This window comes from Amblyomma americanum, chromosome 3 (genome assembly GCF_052857255.1).
Source record: "Amblyomma americanum isolate KBUSLIRL-KWMA chromosome 3, ASM5285725v1, whole genome shotgun sequence".
Lineage (NCBI taxonomy): Eukaryota > Metazoa > Arthropoda > Arachnida > Ixodida > Ixodidae > Amblyomma > Amblyomma americanum.
Genome location: NC_135499.1, coordinates 183,175,760 through 183,203,485, shown reverse-complemented (window position 1 = coordinate 183,203,485; position 27,726 = coordinate 183,175,760). Strand labels below are relative to the sequence as shown.

Below are 27,726 nucleotides of genomic sequence, written 5' to 3'. Positions count from 1 at the left end.
TAACGCAAATTTTTAATTGCAGGAAATTTGAACACGCAAATAAAAAGCTTATCCTTCAAGAAGTGCAAATCTCCTGTAACGGTGGTAGAAAGTATCGATGAATACCATGTAAAAATTGCAACCTCAAGATCTCGCTTCTTTTTTTTTTGCCATTGTCGTCGTAAGCAGCTCTTTTTGCACTCACTTTTACAATCTTTTAAAGCGATAGCTGTTAGGCGTCCGTCCCTGGATTTCTCGTCGTCGTCAGCGTAACCGGTGGGTGCGTTTATGACATTCACCCACCGGGTGGATCATGGACCTTGCATCACGGTCAACCTGGGTCGCATAAGCCTAGGGGTGTCTGTTTGTATCAGCCGCCTGCCAGTGCAGGTGTGCATCACGTGACCACTACATCAGTGCGTCAGCAATAAATCACCAAAACTGAACGCCTAAACAGCTATTGCTGTACTTCGCGTTACACAGTCGTAACCATGCTGAGAGTTTTTTTTTCTGCGAAATTCCAAAAGCCAGAAAAGCGTTTCGTGCATGCTTGCAACAGAAAAGCTACATATAGCGGCTGAAAAATGACGGCTTTCACGAAATTTATGCTTTCCTCTGCGTGGATCCAAACTGGCTATTTAGCGAAATCGCAAGGGTGACACTTTTCACCTCCTGTGGTAAACGATGTTTACCAAGAAAGTTGTGGAGAGAGAGAGGGTTTATTGATAGGAAAGGCAGAGAGGTGGCCTGAAAAATAAATATCTGGCCTGCTACTCTGCTCTGGGGTACGGGAAGAGGAGATAAAAGAAGGTCACAATAGGGGACGATGATGATGATGGGAGGAGGCAGATTAAAAACTACTTTAAAAAAAACAAGGCACACTTTCGGACATCACAAACGCGAGACAAGGTCCGTGTCGCTCAAAAAGCGTGAGAGCGCTCGCGTTGCCTTTACAGTTCTAAAACTATCTGGCCAAGCGCCGAGGATCAAATCCTCAGAGAGGAGCGATGTGTCCATAGGCTTCAGAGCAGATGCGAGTATGAGTCTTTCACGTGCGTACGCTGGACACGCCACTAAAACATGTTCTATAGTCTCTAGCACGCCACATGTGGTACATTCCGGGAAGTCCGCTTGTCCTATTAAGTGCAAGTATTTGCGCGTGAATGCCACGCTTAAACGTAGCCTACGGATAACGCATGCAATAGGGCGAGGTATTCCGCGAGGAACTGAAAAGGTCATCGTCGGATCTAGCCGTTTAAGGTGGATGTGGCGGGTGTCTGGCAGGGCCCAGTACCTATTTTTTTTTTTCAATTCAATTCCATTTATTTTCCAGCCGTCGCCCTCCTCATCAATTCCGAAAGGAGACAAGTTGTGTTCACTATGGAGAACGGTACAGCTGTACGCAGGCCACTGCTGAAGGCTCTCCTTGCTTGAGCGTCGGCGGTCTCATTTCCATCGAGTCCGCAGTGTCCGGGGATCCACTGAAACACTATACGGTGGCCGTTTCCCTGAGCAAATGATACGAGACTAATGATATCAAGAGCCAGAGCTTGGTAGGCTGTGTGGCGTAGGAAGCATCCTAAAATGTGTAGCGCAGGTTTACAGTCGGTGAAAATGCACCACTCCTGATGCGGTTCTCCGCAGATGTGGCGAATAGATTCCCGAAGGCCCACAAGCTCTGCAGCGGTTGAAGTAGACTTGTGTCCCGAAATGAATCTGCGGGTCGTCTGTTGTGCAGTGATTGCGAAAGCTGCTGTTGATGCATTTGGAGACGCAGATCCATCCGTGTAAACGTGCACACATTTGTGGTATTCTGACCAGATGTAGGCAAAGAAAGTTGTGGACGTATTTATCCACAGAATGGAAAGTTCATTCAATACAAAAAAATGATCATGAGACGCAGATTACCGTCACTATTTGAACACGCTCATAAACACTATGTAAATAGCTTTTGTTCTTAATGTTTATTTCTCCAGCAGTTGCGGGAATGGTATTCCGTTCGTCGGGGCAAGTTTACAAGGTACAGTTCCGTCAATATATTTTCATTATATTTTACCGACACAAAACGCTCACAATATCCGAGTTGGAGTGTAAAAAAGTAAAATCAAAACAGATTCCGTATTACGGTCTTCCATTGGGTGTGTTTTTTTTCACCAAGCGCTATTTTATTACGAAATGAAGGCGGAGAAAAATAATCTGCCTTGTATTTATAATCTCATATTGTTGTGACATTTTAGCAGCTAGCGCACAAATGTTAGCCGACGCATCCTACGTGAACCCGCCATTCTTGACGACTGCCAGTCAGTGAGGTAGGAAAATACAAGTTCTGATCTGGTGATATCAACAAGCCGCTCTCAAAGTGGCGACTCCAACCAGGGCGCCCAGGTTCCGTTGTGGTACTCGGGGAATCCGGCAGGATCCTTAGGTGCTGTCAGCGGCGGGACCGCTACGGCGGCGTAAGAAGCAATGCGCTGCTTGAGGGCCTCCACAATCTGTCGGAAGGACAAATGGATATTAGGATGCATCTAGTGTACATCTAAATCTAGTCAGTTGCAGGACAGCAATATTAAGAATAGGCCTGGATTCATTCACTCTCTTAGGGAATACTAGGATGCTGCTGCTAATGGAAAAGGAATCCTTGTTTAACGACTTTTCCACTCAGCTTGTCGACCTTTCGGAAGGGCTCACTTCTCTAAATTTTTGTCTCCCCGGTAGAGAGAAAGTGGGAAGATGGAATTCTCGATAGCACAAAAAAAATTGAACAAGGGTTGAGAGTCCCTCTCAACAGTGGTTTACCTTTGTTTTGTGTCATTCTGTCTCCCATTATTTGTTAGCGATGTTGGTGAACTCATCCGCTGTCCAGAGATAAAACGGTGCTCTGTCTTAGTTCTGATTTGGACAAATGTATCTTCTCTAGTTCGTGAGACTGATGGGATTCTTATCCAGAATGAAAATACGCAGGTTCATCCCTACGCGGCTCTGCGTGTGCCTTCCAGTTCCTTTTGTTTAAAACGAATTATGCTCCGACAACAAAAGAAAGGTCCGATGCGCACATTTAACTCGTTCGCGATGGCAACGTTGTGTGTACTAGTGCAAACAATAAGTTTATTGATCACTAGAATCCATGGCTAATTAAAATTCGGATAATTATGGCTCTCTTCTGAATGCGTCGAGGCACTGAAAGAGCGCGGACATGCAATGCCTCACACTGCAAATCAATACCGAGTGCCAAAATCAACCAATCGCCTGCTGATACTTCCGCGGTTGTGAGACCATTGAGACATTAAAGATTCAGGCTTTTAGCCCATGCAGTAAGTCATGTTTACCATACCTTTTACGTGTTCAGCAAATTATATTTGAAGTCTAACTTGAGAAAGACTCTGGTAAATGAGATTAGTCTAGTAAAGAGAGAGTTTCGCGATTATTCTGTTGAAATTACGATAGTAGCGTCTGTAGCACAACCTCGTTGTGGCACTTTTTTAGCCAGTACTTTTAACCTATTTCACTGTTCGGTGGCATGATTTGCACTTTGCCGCCTCTTGCACGCTTCCTAAACGTTGGAAAGCTATAGGGAGGCACAGATAATTACGTGACCGATCACCGGAGTGGCGGAATGGAAATGCCTGGCGCTTGGGTTGCAAGAGGACAGCGATAACGAGAGGGCCAGGCCATTCTCGCTCTCTGCAGTCTAAGTGAAGTTAGCAGCACGTCATCGCCTGCACAGCATTTTGTTTTCTTTTTTTATTGATGACAAGCTTTCTTATAATCAAACACTAACAGAAATGAAGATATCGCTGTTCTCGACGACAGCGCTATACTCCTCGACAACTTTTACTGGCAATGCTGCGAAGAACACAAACCCGTCACCTCTTTCTACGCAAGGATATCGTCTCTGGTTGCAATTCATAGTTGCCTCTTAAAAAATAATATTATGACGAAGAAGACGAAGCTGGCAGTGGCGTGGGACGGAGCTCTCGCGCTAGGCCAGCGGCCATTAAATCAACCCTCACTGCCATCAGTCATCTCGCCTCATTCTTCGGCTGAGCGCCACGTAAAAATATAGTCTAAATATTTGTTACTTAAGGTGCATTCCTAGCACAGCTGCGAAGCTTAACTTTATAAAGTCCCGGAATAACCGGTTTCATTGACTACCACATTTTGATAGGCAAGGACTCTGGTTGCGCACATCCGGTTGCAAAACGCTTCCAGAGATGGCCCCAGCAGTACCAGCTGGATAGTCGCATGGGCCGAGGCGAAGGATACCCTATCAGAATTGCAGAATAGATATCGGCCTGGGGCATATTAGCGCGCGCCTTTTCTTTCTACATTTCCTCTCCTATCATTTAACTATCCTACTTTCCGCACGCAGCAGCGAGCGTGGCTCGGCTTGAGCCAGTAGGCAGGCCCGTGCACTTTCCTTTTCTTTCTTCCTAGCAGCAGCAGCAGCAGTGGATTCTGGCAAGGTTGTCGCCTCGAGGACATCTTCGTGGTCACGCAGTGTGTAGAAACCTCTCGAAAGGGGTCACGGCGGCTTGTGGCGTGCTTCCTAGATGCAAGCAGGGCTTACGATAGTGTCCCCCACGAGCAACTGCTTCATGGAATGGCAGCTATCGGAATGCCATCAGAGTGAATCGGACTGCTTCGTAGCCTATACTGCAGCCGATGCCCAATCTACGCCTGTAAATGTGCAGATGGGACTAAAAAATAGGAGGCCCGATGTCGCCGGTTCTGTACATGCTTTACACAGCAGAGCTCGAGCACCGCTTCGGTCAGTCCAGTGTTGGCTTTCACCATTCCGTGCACACGAGAGAGAATCCCTGAAGTCTGGACTCTCCCGGGACTTGTGCTGGCGAACGACATCGTGCTCTTAGCCGAAGTTGAAGCGCAGTTGATCTCACTATCTGCCGATCATATAGAACAGTTGGGGCTATGCTTCAACTCGAAAAAGTCGGCGCGTTGCGTTTCGCGGGCTCGTAGACCAACGTCTACACGGTGCATCTGCCGAGCGCACATCCCATGCCACAGACCCCCGAATACCGATACCTAGGCGTCACCCTTAATCGCCAAGGAGACCTGTACGCAGCACCCGAAGAGCTCGAACGATTATATTCTCAGCACGCCTGCTGCATTCTGAGCAAACGTTGTCTATGAGGGTGTAGGCGATTTGTGGTGCTTCGTGAGCTGTGGAAGGCCGTGCACGTTACGGGCCTAACTTTTGCGAATGCAGTCGTCTGTATGTCAGCCTCTACACATGCCTCGCCAGAGCAAGGACAACAAGAAGTTGGCCGAGCAGCCCTGGTGTGGCATGGTCGAGTCGCCGTTGAGGCAATCCAGGGCGACCTCGGCTGGTCGTCGTTCGACGCTCGGAAGGCCAGCAGCAAATACGCTTTCGAGGAACGGCTGCGCCGAGTGTTCCGGTACCTGAATTTTAAATGGACCAGAACGAAATTGTGTGTTCGTGCCCAACGACTGTGCGGAAAATCCGGTTTCTTCACCCAATCCATTAAAGAGACCACCGGGAAAAGCGAGCGCAAACAGAGCCGCAAAGTGCAGGCCGAGTGCCGGAAACCGCTCATTGACAATCCGCTCTCCAGAAGCAGGCGACACCTCTCCTGTAAACGCGCGCACGAACAGGAAATTGTACTGGAATCACTGTACGACAAAAGCGGGGGCAGCGGTCTGCTCTTCGAGGCGCGTGCCGGTGCGCTGCGCACACACGTGAACCGCCGCCACTCCGATCGCCCCGCTGACGTGCAAGCCGCTATCTGCAGGGCCTGCGGAAAGCAAAAAGAGCTCCCGGAGCACTTTGTGCTCCGTGCGCTGTGCGATGTCAGTGCACGTTAAAGAAACCCAGGTGGTCGAAACTTCCAGAGCCCTCCAATACGGCGTTCCTCATGGCCTGAGTCTCCTTGGGACGTTAAACCCCGATAAATCATAAACCTCCACACGTAGATGAGGCCACCTTCCCACGTGCGTTGTGATTTGATGCAGTCGAAGAGGATGAAGACGAAGGAGGGCGCGGTGCAGCCAAGAAAGCTGTATCCATCACGAAGACCATCTTTTTATAGGCTAATAATGATCACGAAGACCGGGCTGCAACGACGATGGCAGATGACGCGACAGTCATAGCGGTGTTCGGTTCCAATGACTACGCTGGTGGAGACGCAGTCACGATGAGCCCGCGTTGTGACACTTGGTTTTGTGCGTGTCGTTTTTCTTTTTTCTTAAATTTCTCCTTTTCCTCTCCGAATACTCACTCTAGGACACAAATGCTGTGACCGCCCGCTACAACGGGTATCCCACAATATCATCATCATCACGTAGTGTTCCTATGTTAAGTGGAACGCCACAGGGACAGAGCGGAGCAACCACCCAACGAGCAACATGCGAGGCGGCCGTCCCGCCATCGTACGGCCGAAATATTGGCGGGGTGGCACAGTTACAGACGTTCCCCTCCTGTACCTTTTCCTTAACTGCCAACGCTAGCTGTCGCCGAGTGTAGAAGGTCAATGTGCCGAGTCACGCACAGCGACGCACGAATGCCTGAGTTGGCCCAGCGGCACTGCGAAGCTTCGGAAGCGCGCGGTTCGAAAACGTGGCTTTCTGCGGGCCTCGTTGCTTCTCCGGACTTCCCCTTGCTGCCATTATCAGCATTCTCGCGAACCACAGGCCCGTTTAATAAACTAGCGCCCTTCCCGTTGTCTCTCACCAGGGCATATATTCTTGTACTCAGAATTGCACTCAACGGCGGAGACATAAAGGCGAGCGCGAAATTCTGAATGGCTCATCTTGTGCTGAGTTTGTCGCTTGTCGCAGCCATCCCCACCGCGTAGTTTACTCTTTTTGCGCGTTTTTTTTTTTGATGAGCGGTTACAGAGTACAAGCATTCGTACTAACCTTAGGATGAGAGGTGGCAATGTTGTTCAGCTCGCAGGGATCCTTAACAACATCGAACAGATAAACAGAGTCCATCTCTGAAAAGTTCTCCTTGACCTTTCCACATTTCAGCGTAGCTGTCTTTCTCCAGTCCTTGGGTAAGTTCAGGTCCTTTGTTCCGTAGAAACGCCGTAGAGTCTTCGCCGCCCTTGACTGAGCGAGCAGCTTGTCGAGGTCGTCGTACGGACGATTGCCGCCCGGTACGGGATAGCGCAGGTTGTACAGGCGGGTGCCGTCCAGTACCAACTTGTAGTCGTCATGCCGAATGCCCGAGGCATTCAAAATCCACTCGTCGTAGTTGTAGACCATCTCGACGCGAGGTGAGGGCAACCCCTGAGACAGGCTTTTCCACATGTCCTTTCCGTCCATTTTACCCAGATCCGCAACGTCGCCTCCTGAAAATGCATACCATGCATGGGTGAGCCCAGGGACAAAGCGTGCGCGAAAGCACGGACGTTTAACTGGCTATCATCATCATTATCAGCCTGACTACACCCGCTGCAGGGCAAAGGCCTCTCCCATGACTCTCTGATTAACCCTGTTCTTTGCCAGCTGCGCCCACCCTATTCCTGCAAGTTTCTTAATCTGATGCGCCAACCTAACCTTCTGGCGCCCCCTGTTACGCTTGCCCTCTTTTGGAATCCACTCCGTTACCCTTGAGGACCAGCGGTTATCTTACCTTCGCATTACAAGGCTATGACAGCGACCAAAGTGTCGTTAGCGCAGTACGGTCAATGTGTCTATTAACCACTTTTTCCTGTTTACACAGTGGACGCCACCTGGGAGGGCGCCTCTACTTAACCGAGAATGAACTGGTAACAGAAAAAACAAGAAAATTTGGCCTAACGTAGACTGCCTTATCGTGCTGCTCAGCACTGGAGATTAGATTGACGGAAAAAAAAAGTTGTCTAATAGATATCAATGACCAAAGATACAGGATGGGTGTCGGCACGTAGACGAGTATGGCAATAATAGTACATAAATAGTACATAAATACTATAATAGCACATAAATCAACAGAAACGAGACAGCGCACGAAAGAAGAGACATGCACACAAGTGCTAGTATGTGTGTCTCTTCTTCCGGTTACGCATTCCTCCGCTCTCGCTATGCCTACCTCCTTCAACTATAATCTCCTCCCTGTTCCTATGGTTGCCACCATGCGGTTACGCCGACTAGCAATACCACCACGACGCTACAACCACAGGACATGACTTTAACAGCTCTCGCTGTAAAATAAAAGTATTGTAGTGGGATTTCAGTGCAGTGGCTGGCATGTAACATTCGCAGTCAACCACTGACCAGTTGTCCATACGGCCAGAGACAGTGGCTATCGTCTCCCTCTCACTCGCGTATTGGGACCCATATAATATGATACACTGATTTGGCCAGCGTGCAAAACTGACTCTAGGTATTTCAAATGTCGGAAAATGTGCCCGCATACTGCGCTCCTTAAACAAGGCATACAGATTTGGTCATAAGCTTCAGTTTTTAGCGCGCAGTTGATGCCAAGAAAAATTGAACTGTCATCCTTGGTAAGTTTTTACTTGCTGCTAAATTTTGTGCATATAGGTGACGAACACTTATTTTGCGCATCAGGTGTTCTGCCTCTGCATAAATTCATGCTTCGTTTGATAGCCATCACCTTTTCTAGCAGGTCAAGCTTTGGTGTGACAACAAAATAATGAGAAGCACATAATTTTGCGGGCGATTTTTGGATGCTCGGTAAGGTAATTACCAGGGATAATTTTGGCACAGGCACTGCAGATTCTATGCGGGCTGGGGTACATCCTCCCTTTCAACGAATATTACGCCGGCTATTATTCTGGCTGTAGTGAAAATATTCAATAATCTAAGTGACATTTCGCTCACTTCTTGCCGCAGTAGTACGCTCATCGAGTCTCTGTGTAAGGCTGTTTGCTCCGGTTCTGTAATTTTCACAACCGTCTGATATAATCCTGCGAGACGGTGTTCGCGTCCCAGAGTGCTGCAGCTACTAGCTTGTATCGCTTTGGGCTACTGAAATATCTTCATTTCCATATCGCGAGTGCGAGCAACATAATGTGATCTGCAAGCATTATTTTCACTACCTTTCAGCCACCTCTTACGGGTATTTTCTTATCTGTATGTCTAACTATTTATCCCTACTCGTCATGTTGACCGATGTTGCTAAAATAAATTCTAGGTTATGTGCTTCATGACCTGCATGACTGCTCATGTTTCGACAGAGTCGAATGCTTTCTCGTAATTTATGAAGGCTATGTGGAGGGTGATTACATTCTTCGCTTTACTCTGTTACTTCACTGATGGAATGGATTTTACGTATTGTTGAGTGCCCTTCCCTAAGGTCGCCTGGTCCTTTCGTTGACTGAGACCTAAGGTTGATATAATTTGATTAGGGATTATTTTAGTAAATGCCGTGTAAACAACGAGCAGTTAAGTGGTCGGTCTGCAATTTCTCAAGTATTTAGTTCTCTCTTCTTAAGATTTTAGATTCTCTTAGCATCGTTCTTCCAAGACTGGTGCTGTCCAGGTCATCAGCAAGAGTATACTGGGGGTGGCAAGTGTTTTTTTCGTAGCTTCTCCGAGCTTCTACCATAACATACGAGTAACCCAATCACACTCATTGTCCTCCCCTTAAAAACCACCCTAACACCGTCTACTTCAGCACTGCATGCCTAAACGTTGACGTCATATTTCTGAGGCAATTTTTGTGGCAAAAACTTGTGCACCCACCGCCTATTGAGTATAGCGTGGGCAACCAGTCCGTGATGTGCATCAGTTGGTTGGACACTGTGCGGTTGCGCTTGAGCAGGGGACTCCAGATGAAGGCGGCCGACCTCGTGGCTCCTTCCCAGAGTGCGCCCTTAGCGCCGCGCAGTGGCCAGTTGAAGCTGCGCGAGGCGTGGGCGCCGAAGGGGGCACCACCGTTGTCGCTGCCGAAGACGATGACCACATTGTCCAGCATGCCGGCATCGCTTAGCGTTTGAAATACCTTGCCTACGGACTGGTCCAGCGCGTCCACCATCCCTGCAATATACAGTCAGTGCACGCTGGCGTGAATGGTGTCTTGTAATTTCGATCACTCAGCCGGAGAATTTAGTTTGAACCACGAGGACACTTAGGCACGTTAAACGACGAGCGCGAATTCTAAAGGAAGCTCCCTGAGCCGGGAACATTTGGAATCGGGCTCTTTTTGCAACGAAGACCACGCGCATCAGTTCTGTTCAATTATACCTAATGCCACTCATGCAAAAAACAGCTGTTTAAGAGTTTTGAGATCATTTTTATCAGGAAGTACGACTGATTACGCCAAACTCACACATAACCTCTTCCCATTCCTTGTGACATTCGTGACTTAAACCATGTTGTAGGCTTGCAAACACATTACTAAGCAGGCTTAAACGTCGTGGTGGCTCCCGGGTGTGTCGCTGGAGCGTCCAGAGCAGACGTTCACCTCTCTATTTAGTGCGGAGCAAGACCGCTAGGGGCGCTACCTCTAATGGCGCTGAAGTGCCTTAAATTTTAGCGATGGCCATCTTGCTTTGTTATAACATCAGGACCAAGCCACGCCAGGGAAATGAATCGTCTTTATTCTGAGCGGCCGTACATATATACTGATATGTGACGTCACACGGTTCACGCTCAAGGATGGTCGCCAGATACACATATATATATATGGGCGTGTTAGCCGACTTGCTGCGCTATCGCACTTTCCAAAGCACCCAAGTTATGAACCAAAGCCGCCACTGCAACTATTTAAAATAATTGCGGAAAGAAAAACTAAACATACACGTGTTGTCAGTATACTGCATATGGTAGGAATGTAACAGAATGATAACTTTATGACTGACATGTCACGGCCACTGTCGGCTCGTAGACACTCGTCTCGTCATGGCATACGGTATGAAAGGCATCGATAGACCCATCAGTTTCCAGATGGTTACTTACGAGAGCTATACATGGCTGTTGAATGCACTAGCCCTCGTATAGTAGTAGGAATGTTTTACTGCTACTAATACAACTGCACGAGGGCAAGGGCGTCAGCCAGCCGTCTATCCCCCTGACATCTTTTCAACTTAGTGTATTTTACATTGCTATGGTCTGCAGCATCAGGACACCTACACGCTCATGATGTATCTGTTTATTTCTTTTGGCGGTTACTTTGTATTTTAATTTTGCGATTGCTTAAAGCAGATATATGCTTATTTTCATTAAAACCAACGTTAGTTCAAGCATAGTTTAGTTGAACCTCAGCACCTCTCCTGTGTTGTCACCATAGCAACCATAGCGCAATTATCTCCACGGGCGTATCCTCGGCAAGCTTCGTTGTTATCGTTCTCTGAAGAGTGGCACTGAGGTACGCGTTTTCATCTATCATCTAATCGCGCTGAACATAATATCGGATTGCGAATCGCGTTAAGCTGAAAAAGTACATTTCACATCAAAGATTTCTAATGCCGAGAGGCAGCGCAAACGGGCCTGTATTTAGAATTTTTGCCATTTTTGTAACACACAAGGCTTTAACGTTTTGCAGATACGAACATAACCACCCAGTCTACGATAAACACATGAGGTCAGGGACACTTTAACAAATAAAGCACCGGTTTACTAAGATGTTGGGCAACACAGGAAACATGTGGCAGCAACCAGCGCGTCATTCAGGAAACAGAAGATTGCCTTTACCTGCATATATCGTTCTGTTCTCCTCTCCTATGTAGGGAAACTTGTCGATATTCTCCTGCGGCGCCTGGAAGGGGGCATACGCTTCCGCACCGTGTGGTGCCTGATGGCTGAGCAGCAGAAACAGCGGCTGCGAGAGGGATTCATTGTAACTCGTATAATCTTATGCATTCCATAAATGTGTTTCATTGAAAATTTGATGCTAGATATTGTCACAAATAGGTTTCGGAACCAAAAGGGCTAGGCACAGGCCGCAAGCAGTGAAGCAGTATCCCAGCTGCAAGAGCACGCGCGTCTCTCACTTATTTGTCCTCTAGGCGCCGCCCGGGGACACCTGGCGGCAATATTAAAATGAGACTAATACTTATAACAATACCTTTGACTTATTTCTGTTGGCGATGAGGTACTGCGCTCTTTCCGTGTACAACGTGGTGGAATATTTTCCGCTTGCCGGCCACAGTGGCTCAGTGTTCAGCCAAAAATCAAGACCCGTGTGGTTTTCCTGAAATATGAGTAAAGGTAACATTGAGAGAGAGAGAGAGGGTTTATTGATAGGAAAAACAGAGAGGTTGGCCTGAAAAATAAATATCTGGCCTGCTACTCTGCTCTGGGGGACGGGAAGAGGAGATAAAAGAAGGTCACGATGGGGGACGATGATGATGGGAGGAGGCAGATGAAAAACTACTTAAAAAAAAGGCACACTTTCTGACATCACAAACGTGAGACAAGGTCCGTGTCGCTCAAAAAGCGTGAGAGCGCTCGCGTTGCCTTTACAGTTCTAAAACTATCTGGCCAAGCGCCGAGGATCAAATCCTCAGAGAGTAGCGATGTGTTCATAGGCTTCAGAGCAGATGAGCGCATGAGTCTTTCACGTGCATACGCTGGACACGCCACAAAAACATGTTCTATAGTCTCTAGCACGCCACATGTGGTACATTGCGGGGAGTCCGCTTGTCCTATTAAGGGCAAGTATTTGCGCGTGAATGCCACGTTTAAACGTAGTCTACGGATAACGTATGCAATAGGGCGAGGTATTCCGCGAGGAACTGAAAAGGTCATCGTCGAATCTAGCCGTTTAAGGCGGATGTGGCGGGTGTCTGGCAGGGCCCAGTACCTAGCCGTCGCCCTGCTCATCAATTCCGAAAGGAGACAAGTTGTGTTCACTATAGAGAACGGTACAGCTGTACGCAGGCCACTGCTGAAGGCGCTCCTTGCTTGAGCGTCGGCGGTCTCATTTCCATCGAGTCCGCAGTGTCCGAGGATCCACTGAAACACTATACGGTGGCCATTTCCCTGAGCAAATGATACGAGACTAATGATATCAAGAGCCAGAGCTTGGTAGGCTGTGTGGCGTAGGAAGCATCCTAAAATGTGTAGCGCAGGTTTACAGTCGGTGAAAATGCACCACTCCTGAGGCTGTTCTCCGCGGATGTGGCAAGGTAACATTGAAGTATCGCTTTCTTCACTGAACAAAAAAGTACTCAGAATATTTACTATACATTCGAATCGGAGCGAGAGCACGGATTTTTTTCTAAGTAGAAGACGAGGATACTGAGCGTGCAGTGCTGCGGGACGGAGCACTCGCACTAGGCCAGCTGCGTACACGATAGAGACATTCTTGCTCCTGTCAGAACCGCCAGATTATTGCCGCGCAGAAGACGACGAAGAGCGGGCAGCACCGCACAGCATGTGCCATTGTGTGAGGGTAACAACAACAATGAAGCGCTCAAGCTAGGCGAACAGACAGTGAGAACACACAGCGCGAACACACAACGGACGATTCTGCTCGGAGTTGGTGCCAATCGGATTAGTGCTTGCACACTAAAGAATTGCAAGGGTAACTTCAGCTTCGCCTTAAGGGTATGACGCCACAGCGTAGTGAGTTAATGCCCATATATGCGGAATTGGTTATTTTCTACTTCACATGCATAGATCCCTGGTAGTCCTCACACCATTCCTGGCGCCGTGGTGCAGCGGTTAAGCGATGCATCACTGCCCTGCGATGGCAGCTGCGGTCATCGGTGGGGCTTGTGCGACCCGGGTTGGTCCTCCCGAGCAACCTCTCGCGGCCGATCATTAAATTAACCGCCACCTCTCACGGTGAGCAGTTGGCTCACAATCCGGTGGTCAGGTTGTTATGACGTCAAAAGCTCACGACACCTCAGTGGGTTTTCTGCGCGTTTTAAGCGAATTGGTCGCTCACAGTCTACGACGCTGACTTCAACACCGACGACGGCGCTGCCTATTCTGCAACACTGGCTCCTTACAGCTGTCGCATTAAAAATTTTATGGAGTCGAGCTAAGCCTTTTCTGGCGCCTGGGTGGAACCCCTAGTCGAGGATTACTATGCAGACTGCAGCAGCTCTCGCCCGCTCCACCAAGCTTTGCGGTTCTTCCAGGCTTGAGCTGGACAAGTCCTTCTCCCAATGCTCCTCTGATGGGTATCTATTAGGGACTGACGCATTGCGTTTGCAGCCCCCCCAAGGTGCGATATAGTGTGGCCGCCTCCCCGAAGAACGGACAGGTGGTCCTAATTGCTGCTGGGTGAATTTTCTGCCCACCTAGCGGTTACCCTAGTTTACACATCCTAAACGCCCCTTCGGCAATGCATTAAAGTTCCGCCATCTAATTCTGCCAAAATTCGGAGGTTAAATCACTGTCACGCAACTTGCGGCGTTCCGACAAACTGCACAGCACTGCTCAAGACTCGAGTGCACGACGTTAACGTTAGTTAATCGACAGCCCTGCCCACAGGCGGCGCGACCATCGGCTAACCTCCCCAGAGTGGCCGCAGTGACTGGTCAGGTTGCGATGCAGAGTTTCCCAACTGGTACGATAAAAGAGCTCTGCCCATACCCTCTCTCGCGTAGAAGCTGATACCTGCACGGTCTCACCCTCGCGAAGCTGAGAAACTGCTTGCAAATCCCGCGTGCCGATTCTGCCGCCAGTGCCAGTCCACGGACGCGCTCAGAACACGCAATGAGTGCAGCGCGTCCGTCAGGGGCAGTGGAAATTTTACACGGCTTCGCATGCTTCTAAAACAAAAATGTTGCACACATCTGAAGTGGGAGCGCTATATTTCTCAAACATTCTACAGATCGAGAAAAATGACTCGTTTTACCATGTTCAACCGAGCACAACGTGCAAAAGCACTTTTGTCTAATTAGCATGACCATTATCTGAACACTACCTAACATGTCCTTATAATTCACGTGACTATTGCCCAGAAATTGCCTTATATTGACCTCCAAGTCAGTTTCTTTAAAGTTTCGTACCATGTGACCTTCCCTTAGCTACACCGTATCCAATCATTTCATCTCAAAGGTCAATGGTCGACGCTTCAGAGACCCATCGACTTTTTTCAGAATTGCTAGTCAAGTAGTACTTTCGGGCTAAAACGGGAAATGTCAAGATATAACGAAACTATTCTGACATGGTTTCAGACAGCCATAGTGTGACTGGGAAGAATCTGGCCTTTGAGCTCAACGGGCGGAAGCGTCCGCCGTCTGGACTCACGCGGAGCCTTGATCGCTTTTCATAACCGCAGTCGTGACTTCATGTATAGCAGTGCTACATAGCAAGAGGAAGAGATTCAGTGCAAGGCACTCAAAGGGATGGCTACATTCCTTGTCTGCACTTTCATGTTTAGCTTCGACAAATACTGTACTCTGCGCTAGAGGCTATGCGCTATATAAGGCTAAGCGGTAAAGGCTACGGCTGTGAAGTGCTTACATACTCCGGGCGCTTTCTTCTTGTAGAATAATCCATGCCGTGTAAATGCTCATAGCAAAGGGCATATTTGAACGTACGTATGTAATGGTGTGGGTGTAGTAGTCTTCTTCTCCGTTGTAGAAGCCGTAAAAGCTGTCGAAGCCTCGTCGTGATGGCGTAACATCCTCTGTGTAGTATCCAAGGTTCCACTGCGCACAAGAAGTGAAAGTCACCCTTTCATCATTCTGAATGAGAAAAAAAAATTGCACCACGCCGCTTAACTCAGCTGTCAACACCAGCAACATGCCGACACAGACTACACCCCACAATACGGAAGCAGGACGTACGTAATAAAGACTTTTGGCATAGCGGAGACGCATTAGCGTAGACGTAAACTGGTTTACCAGATCCCTCCTGCAAACGTGTAGTGGTATGGGCGGAGCAGGGAGGGGGCCCATATTGCCCTTTTCATACCACTGAGCGTGCGCAGAAGGCGCATAGTGATTTTTTTATGCAAATTAATTTTGCACGTTTATCCTTTCGCATTTCTGTGACACTGAAACAATCAAGCCTGTCGGTCCTGATGCCCAAAGTGAGAAACAATTAGGGGCAATGTAATTACGATAACATCACTGCATGCTCGAGACTACCATCGGAGTAATTCAGTCGTGAGCACTGAAGACTGATGTGTAGTCAAGATCGAAAACACTCCTCCTTCAGTGATTGCCAAACGCGAACTGGGGCGTAAATATGCACTGTTCCAAACTACGACACCGGTCCTTGTCAGAATTTCCTAACCTGTTTTACCGTGCTTTCACTTGTTCGGCGAAAATAGAAGCCGGAGGCATGCGCGCCGGCTGATCGCACCGAAAGAAGGGAGGGGTGCGAAGACGAAATATATGTAGTTTTCTACTCCATACTCGACAAAATAAAGATTTGTAGCTTCTGAACTTCACGGCGCTCTTCAATAGCGTTGTCAAGACGCACTACACAGCTCCGTTGCTCTTATCAGAAACTCCCGAAACCCCATCAACATCTCAGCGTCGCCCAGACTGGCATCCTCCGCAACTTTCGCACCAACACCCTTCACACCCCAGCTCACCCGCACCTATTCCGCCTGTGGTACGTCTGAGCCCTCCCACCCGAAATGCCCCCAACCCTGTGCCAATCTGAAGCCATGTCTCTTTTAGTGCCGGGTAGCCCTAACAACTCCCTTCTCTCCCCATCCCCTTTCTGTTTGGAGTACCTGGCTTGCGTCGGACCAACTGGAGTGCGCCCTGGTACTCCATGCCCAAAATCGTTTGAGTGCTTAATCAATCGCTATTTTAAGGAAGGAACTTCCTGTCGAGATCTCTCAATCAATAGAGTACTTTAGCCCTCCACCTACACCTATGGCTCCACGGCTCCATCTTACGTAGTTGACTCGTATGAATAGTTAACTGCAGTAGCGGTGTATACGCATGCTACAACTCTTCATTACATTTTAAATGGCTGCGTGTAATGCACGCTACCTTCTTGTGAGCAACGCTGCAGTTTTATGGCGCGCCACTGAGATTCACTGTGCAATTCTGCGATGGCTTCCCTGATTGCTTAAGAGGGCCTGTAGCTTTGGCAACTCTGCAAGAATAGTTCCATACGCTGTAGTGACGACTTTTGCGAAATCAACGCTATGCTGCGGTGGTATCGCGAACTAATAACAATAATGAGCCGTGAATTGCAAAAGCGCGCAGCTCTATCCCTACATCTTAAGCGACAGTGACTGGAAAACTTTTGCAGTTTCTAGCTTGTGTCCTGTGAAGTAGCCTGACCGACTGGAAATCACTGGTCCTTGCCTGCCTGGTGTTCTAGGATTGTTCATCGTCGATGTCATTCGTTTTAAATTATCTTGAAAGCAGAGGACTACCATGAACAGACCGCTTTTACGACGGCCGCTTGCATACTCCAGACCGTAATCTTTTCCTTCATTTCTGCCCACAGCGCACCAATGACGGGACAAAAGACTAAGGTATAACACGTACATGCGCTGACTATCAATTGAAGAACGAAACACCTATATATAAGATACGAAAGAAATTATCATAACGAGAAAGTTGTCTAAAAGACATGTGGTAGGAAAGATATTTGGATTCCCTCTCAGACCGTGCAACGGAAGGGCTGCTGATACACATCATGCCTGTGTGATGATTGTAGAAGGCCTCCATTACCTCGCGTGTTAACTCATCGCTGTGGCGTCTTTCGTCCCGTTTATAGGTGCGCTGTGAGCAATAATGAACACGTACCCACACGCCCAAACTTCTGCTTTACCCAATCTATTCCTAGTTTCTCGCTTATTTACTTACACATAAAGATATGAGACTGGCTCACAAGAGATTGTCTCCATTAACAAAAAAGCTAGAGTTATTCAACGGATTTTAAAACAAGCGTGGTCGCACATAGGCCAACTTCGGCAGTAGTCCTCCGTAAGTGCCCCATCTAGTGTCGTGAAAATTTACAATAGCATCCTGTAAGTGCTACGCACTGTTTCGACCGCCAAATGTCGGAGCGATCAGTTAGTGCACATCGAAGCATACACACCGGAGGCGGTCATAGGAGAACAGGCGCCATCACGGAAGCGATAGAGTGGCTGCGATTGGGTAATATGCTCGGTATCGCATGTACCGTAGCAAACAGGAAGTTAACCTGGTACTCATGAGAAGACGCCTCAGACAGACGCACCTTTCCGATGAGATGAGATTCGTAGCCAAGTTCGTGCAGATACTGAGGCAAAATGCGCACGTTCAATGGTAATCCCCAGGGTTCAGCTACGTCCGCTGCGAGGCCTTCCATACCTAAACGAAAGAGGCAGAGATACAACGCAGTTTAGTAACTTCGTAGTAACCTGTGAATATTTTATTCTACAGTTATGGTACAAATGTTCCGTCGTAACAGTTTTAATCGTGACCGGTTTATAATTACTCCTTTTCTCACTATTCTTCATTCCTATGCGTAGTCCTCAAGCTAGGCTGCCGGGAAGTAACTACAAAATGTGTCTGCAGAAAGATTAATCTATTTTATAAGCCGCTGACGCCGTAATATAGCAGAAGCGACGCAGTTTACGTGACCAGCCAAGTACGCGTGATACAGCACATCTTGTTTTTTTTTTAATTGGCTAACGCAAAAGAGCTTGCGAGATGTTGTAGCTTGCAGACGCAGAATATCTTATTTATATAGCTTCGTCAGCCTAAGGCGATTCACTCTTGACGCATTTCCCCTCCTTTAGGCAAGCGCAACACCACTGCCCAGCAAATTTAAGGCGACCACCGGCGCCAAAACCAACCAGATGGGCTGTGAAGAGGTAATATGTGCCCCATCCGCACCATCTATCTTTCGAAGCTGCTTTCATGATGCAAGCAATGCGCCTTGCACCAATACCTTGAACCACGCCTAACCTTCTCTTTCTGCACTGACACGGTAGGCATGCAGGGCTATTGCCCAGGATTAGTCTGCGTAAAGAGCACCTATGCGCAACGGGTAAATTCCCGTCAGGAGAGCCGCCCTCGAAGGTGTGCAGGCTGGCTGGGCGTAGTAGCTGTTGAGTATGATGCCGTCCGCGGCCAGGGCGTCCAGGTTGGGCGTGGGGATCTGAGGGCAGCCATGGAAGCTCACGTCGCACCATCCCTACGAAAGACCGAGATCACCATTGAGCGTACGGATAGATTCGTCGGAGCCTATAGTTTCTCTTTAGAGCATTTTTTTCTGGGGGGGGGGGGGAGGAAGGAGGGCTAATTACGCTACTCATGAAGGCCTCGAGAAAGCCATTCACTCAAGTTTGCAACTGAAACCACCTGAAGTTATTTTTGTTGTTTGTAGGAATGCACAAAATCTTGCGCAAAGTGTCACAATGGTTGAAATATGTATACGAATTGCCCCGCCGCGGTGGCTCAGTGGTTAGGGCGCTCGACTACTGATCCGGAGTTCCCGGGTTCGAACCCGACCGCGGCGGCTGCGTTTTTATGGAGCAAAAACGCTAAGGCGCCCGTGTGCTGTGCGATGTCAGTGCACGTTAAAGATCCCCAGGTGGTCGAAATTATTCCGGAGCCCTCCACTACGGACCTATTTGTTCCTCTCTTCTTTCACTCCCTCCTTTATCCCTTCCCTTACGGCGCGGTTCAGGTGTCCAACGATATATGAGACAGATACTGCGCCATTTCCTTTCTACCAAAAACCAATTATTGTGAAACCCTTTTTCCCGACCGTCCCGACGCTACCGACCACCACCCCGCCACGCGTCGGGACAGCGCGGGCCGGGCGAAGGGTTTAAGCTCCCTCAGAGCGGAAGCGGCGACGGGAGGAGTGGCGAGAGTCCCTTCGGGATACGGCCCGCGTCACGAGCGGCGCTCTCGTCGTCTCCCGAGGGAGGCGCGCGGGAAGTTCCGTCGCGCCCTGCCGCCGAACTTCTGGCTCCGGGCAGCGAAGCAAGCGGAGTCACACCACGCAGTCGCCGCCGTACCCGGCATACTCCCCGGGATGTCTTAGTCCGAAGAATGGGGTGTGTTCGGGAAGACCCGGCCGCCATCCTCGGCGCGTGCGGACATTCGACGTTGAAGTCCAGCCCCCAAACCGTGCATTCCGAGGACCTTCCGACGGCCATTCGGGCCGAACCATTTGTGGCAGGGTGTTCCGGATGGTGTCAAACAATTCGTCGTATTGTGATGCACATGTTAATAAAATTTATTAACGAATATAACGAGGAAATGTACCGTATATAGCAAATGTGGCTGTAAATGGTTCAAAATTCCATGAAGTAGATGGCACTGCTTGTATCTTAGAAGCGATATTTCCGGAATAGAAACATCCACGGATGTTTGGATTGGGTCTTCGCGTTTGCTGAGCACACCAACTTAAGCACTTGAAGCTCCTGTAGCTAACTCTCTTAAGTCGGACACTGAGGCAGTGTTGGCGGATAATATTTGTCAAAAAAACAGCATCCTTGCTACATGGGTTTCATTTGATGAACCATTACGCATTGTTACGCTGCACTGCAACGAAAAAAAAATAAGTGCCTTTATGAAACTAATTTCTACAGCTACCTAGGGAACTTTCATCTGCCTTAAAGGAGGAATACAACGATCATTCTACATCTGATGGCCAAATATAGCGCTGTGTTAGGCCTGATCTAAAAACAACGCGCCGTCTGGTACCATGTGGACACGTGTGTGCCGCATGCGGAAGGAGCAGCGGGATATTAAAATTTCACGAAAATGTGCTCGAACACTTAGTGAAGCAAAGCAGACGTAAAAACAACCATGCATGGTTCCGATTTTATGCTATTATGTGGTTATCCAAAGCGATTTTCGGTATGGGAATTTCGAATTCTGAAGTAAACTTCGTAAGGCAGAAATATTCAACTCTTCGCTCACCAGGTCGTCGGCTAGGAAGAACACAATGTTAGGTGGTCTTTTGGCACATAGGACCAATGGAAGTAGCAGAAGCACAATCCTCAGGCAAAACATTCCGGCTGTCGGAGTGCTGGAAGAAGAAAGAATGCCTGGACTTATATCGTTCCTTGCTTTGCTATCAAAACTTTTTTAAAGCTTATCTTGGTCTGCTGCTATATTCCTGCTTATAGTGACCGTACAGATGTAATATTCCTTTATGTCTGTTCACTGGGTTATCTGGCGATGCTAAGCAAGTAAGCTGATCACAAATGGGCAAAGGTCAGTCTTTCGATAAAAAGCTAGTTTCTATGCAGTCTGTCAGAAAAGATTCATGGTGCGCGCTATGCGGTTTTTATTGCAACCGGATAGGCTACGTCAGCGGCGTATACTACGTGTGAACGGCATGGCGGGCAAAGCACTCGGCTGTTGGCAGCGTGCAGCAACAGGTGTGGCACGTGTGTAAGCTGCTGTGTGATCTGATCACAAGAGGAATGGCAGCCGAGCGTTTCGTTAACATACACGTCGAAGAGACAAAAAAATGGCTGTGGTATAGCTTTGGTTAAACCGGGAGTGACACGGTAGCCACAGCTGGCCGAGTGGAACTCGCTCAGTCGAATTGCAAAGTCAGTCTTTCGCCGCTCCGTTTCGCTGGGCGTTCCTTCTTCATCTTCGCCCCTGGACGTGGATTCACTCTCTCCTCCTCTTCATCACCCCCCCCCCCTATTCGGATTCGCCGGCCGCCATGCCGTCGGCAGCTGTTCCGCACCACGTGACCAGCCACGGCGCCGCCACGCTGCTAAGGGCAGCCACGCAGGTCAAGAGGTGCCACGCTGAAGGTTCGAAGTGCTAGCGTAATGTAGCTATCGCTACAAAAGTGAGTGTTAGCTTTTTCACGCATTCCCTCGCTATTTCTCGCTGTTTATCGATCAAAGGCAGGTGTGGAGACTGCCGTACAGTCATGCCCCGTTATTATGAGCCCCCGCAATATAGACGACTCAAATTATGAACAATTTTTCTGGGGACCAGACTTTTCCAATGTATCTTCTCTTCGTTAATGTGGAAGCTTGCTGTCCGGATAATGGAGAGGGTGAAAATGTATGGAACTCATCGAGGCCCATGTATTCTTGCCTCGCTAATGTGGACAGATATCTGAACAGAAACTCCACTACCTCAATCAAATATATCCTTTGCAATGGTTTGAGTGGAGAGCACCTGCGAAAGGTAGTGCAAAGGTGAAATGTTTAAGTGTCCGACTCTTTGTTTTGTTTTAGGGTTAAACGCATTAAAGCCGTAAGGTGCAGAATACATGCGCGTTTCCATCTGGCGTATTTCATGAATGGCTGGACAGAAACTCTCGCAGCAGACTCTGAGACGTTGAAAGACGCGTTCTGAAGGCCAAATAAAACCTAGGCTCAAATACGCACCAAGGCTACTGATTTCACCAAGATATGGATATGAGGCTAAAAGATACCACAGTTCCGCAACGTGGAGACTTCCAAAATGAACTATAAAAAGACAAAATAAGCGCAAAATAAAGAAGAAAACCCAAAATAAGCGGTTCGGAAAACCGGCCGAGTAAGACATACCGGGCCTTAAATGCACACGGCAGACAAGGGTGGGTAAATGATGTGCTCATTATCACATAAATACGAATTCAGAACTTACCCTCCGCTCCTGCCCGTTGCCATTTAGTCTCCTCAATTTCCATACCCTTCTCCCCTTGCATGGCAGGGTTTGGCTAGCCTCGAACCAGCTAACAGACCAGTTGACCTTGGTGACCCTGGCCCAGGATATCCTCGACACTTAACACTGTGATGAAAAAGTTTTCTCTCTCTTTCTCTCTCATAATAAGGAAGCCAGTCGTCACATAAGCCAAAAAAAGCATGGGTAATGTTTATTTCTTTTCATTTCTAATGATTATGAATGGAAAATCAGTAGTGCAGTCATTTACTGTCTGAAAGATAAATGATTATAGAGTAGAATAATAAACAACTATATACCGCAAGTGGTATCCGAACCCGTGAACTGCATACTTTGCATACGGCGCTGTACCAAACGTGCATTGGCGGCGAACAATCCCCTGGGCCGGTTTTGGTTACTGCTCGCCACCTTAAGTGTTAGGGGGTCCCTCTGCGTCCAGGCGGCCTTCCGTGCCAGCTACACGCAGGCGTTATTCAAGTACGCATTCGTTATTCGAATACGCAGGAGTTATTCAAGGATACGTGTCTGCTTCTAGGTCTGTGTTTTCGCTTTTCGCTGTCTTCTCGTGTGTGGCGTGGGTCGGACAGTGCCCTCCGTGAGACCGAATGCTGACGACGCCCCTGCGGAGAAATTCCCGGCACGGCGGGCGCATTCTCAAGTGAGAAAACCCAACCGGAACCCTCAGGGGCAAGCTAGGCTTAGCTCGGCGCTGCCGAGCGAGGCCGCGCTACGCGTCTGCATGGATTCTGCGTTGTCGACGACGGCTACGCGGATGCCCGCTGTGTTGCCACCTGACGCAGCCTCCACGTCCACGCAATCGTCAGCGCCTCTGGGCCTCCAGCCTGCGCCGTCTTCCGATGCTACGACTTTGGCCTGTGACATGGACTGCTCTACCGCCTCCGTGCCCGTGGCACTCCCTCAAGAAACTGTGCCCGTCGCGCCAGCTCAGTATTCCCACCAAGGGCCGTCACCAGCGTCTGAGCCTCCTCCACAGATGCCTCCCGTGAGTCAAGGCTCTCTTCCGCCTGCTGCGAACTCGTTCCGCGTTACCATCAAGCCTACATTGCGCTTTGATATGACTGCCATCCCTGCCCGGAATGTTCAAGCCACAATTGACCATGCCCTTGGCTCTTCGAACTACTGCGGGTTTGTCGTCCATCGCCCATCGAACACCATCACGGTAAACTTGTCATCCTTGATGGACGCCCAGAAACTTTGCGCAGTTACGCGGATCCCCCTGGACGACAGCAAGCATGTCCCGGTGCAAATATATTTTGCATCTGGTCCTGATACACTCCGATGCATGGTTTATCATGTCGACAGCACGAGCCCTCCCGAGGAGGTGCGCGCAAATATTCGCTGCTCAACTCATGTTGTGCTGCAAGCACGGCCTATGGGTCGCCGGGGCTCATACCTGCTCATCCTGCAAGGCCCGTTGACTCTCCCGAAGTACCTTACCTACTACGGTGCGATCGTCAAACCACAGCCCTTCCGACCTCGTCGTAGTTTTTGCTATCACTGCCACAAAGAAGGACATATGCAAAATACCTGCCCTAATCCAGCAGCTGTGGCCGACATGAATGAACCAACAGCTCATTGTGCCCTGTGCGAATCGCCGGACCATGACATTCGCTCCCCCGCTTGTCCAAAGAAGAAGCAAGCGAAGAAGTTTCACAAGTCGCCTGCAAAAATGGATGTTCCTACAAGTAATCGCTTTGCAGCTCTCGCATGTGACGACAACGACTTCCCTGCACTTCCTTTATCTGAGCCAGCTGCTCACCATACGTCTCCTCGCCAGCGTACATATGCACAAGCGGCTCACCTTCCCGGATCAAATGGTACGCCCAAACGTCCAGTGCATCCATCACATGTGGATACCACAGATGAAGACACAGCTTTAGACAATGCAATCGCGGAGGCTCACCGCCGACTAGACGAACTCACCCAGCGCTGGGAACAGCGTCGTTCTCAATCCTCTCGAAGAATTCTCATAACTCGGGAGCAATCATCAGAGGAATCACCTAGGGTAAGCACTGGGCCACAATCAGGTGCCGACCACCTGTTAGCCGTGACTACCCCGACAGTGGATAAGACATTAGCGCTCATGAAGCAGGTGACATCCCTCATCGTGGAAGCTCTTCGGCCTCGTCATGGATATCGCATCATCATCGGTGGTGGTGCAGTGGAACTGTCGAGGTTTCGCTAATAAGGCCTCTGAAGTGAACATCCACCTTCGCGACGGAAACCTGGGGGCATGGGCGTTCCTACTGCAAGAGCATAATGCACTCCCATGCCTTTCAGGTTTCTGCGCATACCATTCACCATCTATCCCTGATCGCCGTTGCACCGCCTACTCCCTCAGCCCAGGTAAATCTGCAATTTATATTCACAGTTCAGTTCCGCACACACCGCTCGACCTTTCACGGTGGTGCAACACACGTCAAGAGGTTGTCGCCCTTCTCGTAAAACCTGCACGCACACCCCTTATTCTAGTTTCTTTTTATAGTCGTCCTGGCTCCGCATCTCCCAATCTGGGATGGGTTCGTTTTCTACGTTCTACCAACTCGGGTATCCCTATTCTAGTTGGTGGTGAATTCAACGGCGCACACACTGCGTGGGGTTACCCATCGGATTCCTCAAGGGGTTCACACATCCAAGGGAGCTTTTCAGATCATTCCTTTCAACTTTTAAACCACCCGAATACTTCTACCCGCCCACGAGGTGGCCCGAATTCACCTGATTTGACTTGGTGGTTAGGCGCCGATTACCCTCGTTGGGCTGTTGATTCTGATACTTGGGGTAGCGATCACAGCCCTATTTTTATCTCCCTCACGCCTACGCGTCTACGGAAAATACGCCGCACTGTACGAATAACATCATGGGATTCTGTACGCGCAGACAATCATTTATCTACATTCAACCCCTCTTCAGCATTGTCTACTCTATCTGCTGTTCTCGCTACTCACACTATTACCACTACTGTAAATGAAGACGACCCAAACCCGGACATACATCTCTTGAATCTGTGGTCTCTTCGTCGCCAGGCGGATCTTTACGCTACTCGTCACCCCGATGACCCTTCGGCTCTTCCTACTCTTCACCGCGCTACCGCACGGGCGCGGCGCTATGCAAAGCGGCTAGGCAGGCAACGCTGGGCTGCATGGTGTGCCCGCCTGTCCTCTACGCAGGGCAATAGACATCTTTGGAGAGTGTTTCACGCCATGGAGCGTCCTTCTCAGGTTGCAGATTACACAGAGAGCATTCGCCTCGCGCTAAATGTGGATGAGGACACATTTGCACAACAAGCGGCCCGTCAATTTTTTCCAAACCATGACTGCACCGCTACGTCTCCACCTGACTTATCGGTAACAGAGCCCCCCGATGGGATTACTTCTGACCTCACCATGGCAGAGCTGCTGGCCTCCATTGACCGTTTAAAAACTACTACTACTCCCGGGCACGACGGCATACCAAACTCCTTATTCCGTAACTTGGAAGGGAGGGCTTTGGAAACCCTACTTGATACTTTTAACGAAGTGTGGCTTTCTGGCGTCATGCCGGGAGACTGGAAGCATTCTATTGTGGTTCCAATCCCCAAGTCAGGTCAGCCTCCAGTATCTCTCTCGGCCCTTCGTCCAATTTCCCTTACCCCTACCATCTGCAAGCTTTATGAAAACATTCTAGCCGCACGCTTATCATGGTGGCTGGAATCCCATGATTGTTACCCAAATTCCCAAATTGGTTTCCGCCCACAAATTGGAACGGAGGACGGCCTCGGAGGTTGCTCGGAAAGAGCAACTTGTGTCTCACAATAAGCCCCCATGGTGGCAGCACCTGCAGTCGCAGGGTAGTGGCTCATCGCTTAACTACTGCACCACGGCGCCAGGAGTGGTATGAGGACTCCTAGCGATCTATGGATGCAAAGTAGAGAATGGCCAATTCCGCATATATGGGCAAAAACCCATTAACTCTATCGTTTATGCTCGTAGGGTGGAGCTTATGTGTCCCTTCCACTTTTATTGCGCTACGTTAAGGCCCCTCACTCACCACTTTCGCCGGTCTTTGTCAGGAGCCTGCTTGACCTTTCTGACTTTGAAAACCGAGCCTCGAGCCGAAATCGAAGTGAAAACCGAAGTGCTAGCGCGCCGAATTCGCATGTGACTAAAGACGCTAAATTCTCAACGATTTTTTTTCCTTACAGTAACGACACCTGGAAGCAGAAAGTGATACAGGGGGCTTATTAACGCTGGACCTAATAAAACCTTGGCTGATAAGCTGTACAGGAAGCCTCCAAATTATCTGTGATATTCTATCGCTGTGCTCACAGAAATGCTACCAAATGCGTTCAGTTTTTTAAGCATTACTTTTTTTAAAGGATAACGCCCGGTAACGGTAGCTGAGCGAAATATGGTCTGCGTTTAACATTTCATTTCGCAATTGATGAGATTATAATGCAGCAGTTTATTGTCACTCTTAATTACCAGGTAATAAAGAAAGTTCAAGTAAATTTAAACAAAACTCGGCGGTGATTGGTTTTTAAAACCAGACTCAATGTTGCCCATTTACCACAATTTTTTAGTCGCAGGAAATTTGAACACGCAAATAAAAAGCTTATCCTTCAAGAAGTGCAAATCTCCTTTAACGGTGGTAGAAAGTATCGATGAATACCATGTAAAAATTGCAACCTCAAGTTCTCACTTCTTTTTTTTTTGCCATTGTCGTCGTAAACAGCTCTTTTTCCACTCACTTTTACAATCTCTTACAGCGATAGCTGTTAGGCGTCCGTCCCTGGATTTCTCGTCATCGTCGGCGTAACCGGTGGGTGCGTTAATGACATCCACCCACCGGGTGGATCATGGACCTTGCATCGCGGTCAACCTGGGTCGCATAAGCCTAGGGGTGTCTCTGTAACAGCCGCCTGCCAGTGCAGGGGTGTATCACGTGATCACTACACCAGTGCGTTAGCAAAAAATCACATAAACAGCTATCGCTGCATGCACTTCGCGTGACGCAGTCGTGACCATGCTGAGAGTTTTTTTTTTTTTCTGCGAAATTCCAAAAGCCAGAAACGCGTTTCGTGCATGCTTGCAACAGAAAAGCAACATATAGCGGCTGAAAAATGACGGTTTTCACGAAATTTATGATTTCCTCTGCGTGGATCCAAACTGGCTATTTAGCGAAATCGCAAGAGTGACATTTTTCACCTCTTGTGGTAAACGAGTTTACCAAGAAAACTGCGGACGCATTTATCCACCGCATGGAAAGTTAATTCAATACAAAAATTATCATGAGACGCAGA

The 27,726-nt window shown here is 48.8% G+C and overlaps 1 protein-coding gene across 1 annotated transcript; it reads right to left on the bottom strand.

Moving 5' to 3' along the window:
* Positions 1 to 1,946: 1,946 nt before the first annotated feature.
* On the bottom strand, positions 1,947 to 27,295 carry LOC144125602 (arylsulfatase B-like). Its single transcript, XM_077659126.1, has 10 exons — positions 27,175 to 27,295; positions 20,709 to 20,817; positions 18,807 to 18,966; positions 18,025 to 18,137; positions 15,408 to 15,518; positions 11,975 to 12,100; positions 11,602 to 11,728; positions 9,652 to 9,945; positions 6,877 to 7,310; positions 1,947 to 2,471 (listed from the first exon to the last, which is right to left on the bottom strand). Exons 2-10 carry the CDS (start codon positions 20,799 to 20,801, stop codon positions 2,334 to 2,336), a joined length of 1,596 nt encoding a protein of 531 aa, XP_077515252.1. The 5' UTR covers positions 20,802 to 20,817; positions 27,175 to 27,295; the 3' UTR covers positions 1,947 to 2,333.
* Between the last annotated feature and the right edge of the window lie 431 nt (positions 27,296 to 27,726).

Excerpts from the sequence above, each read along its gene's own strand:
- LOC144125602 (XM_077659126.1), bottom strand. The coding sequence starts at position 20,801 with ATGTTTTGCCTGAGGATTGTGCTTCTGCTACTTCCATTGGTCCTATGT. Across the intron at positions 11,729-11,974 it reads CCAACAGAAATAAGTCAAAG|CCGCTGTTTCTGCTGCTCAG; the intron begins GTATTGTTATAA and ends TCCCTCTCGCAG. Across the intron at positions 2,472-6,876 it reads TTGCCACCTCTCATCCTAAG|ATTGTGGAGGCCCTCAAGCA; the intron begins GTTAGTACGAAT and ends TCCTTCCGACAG.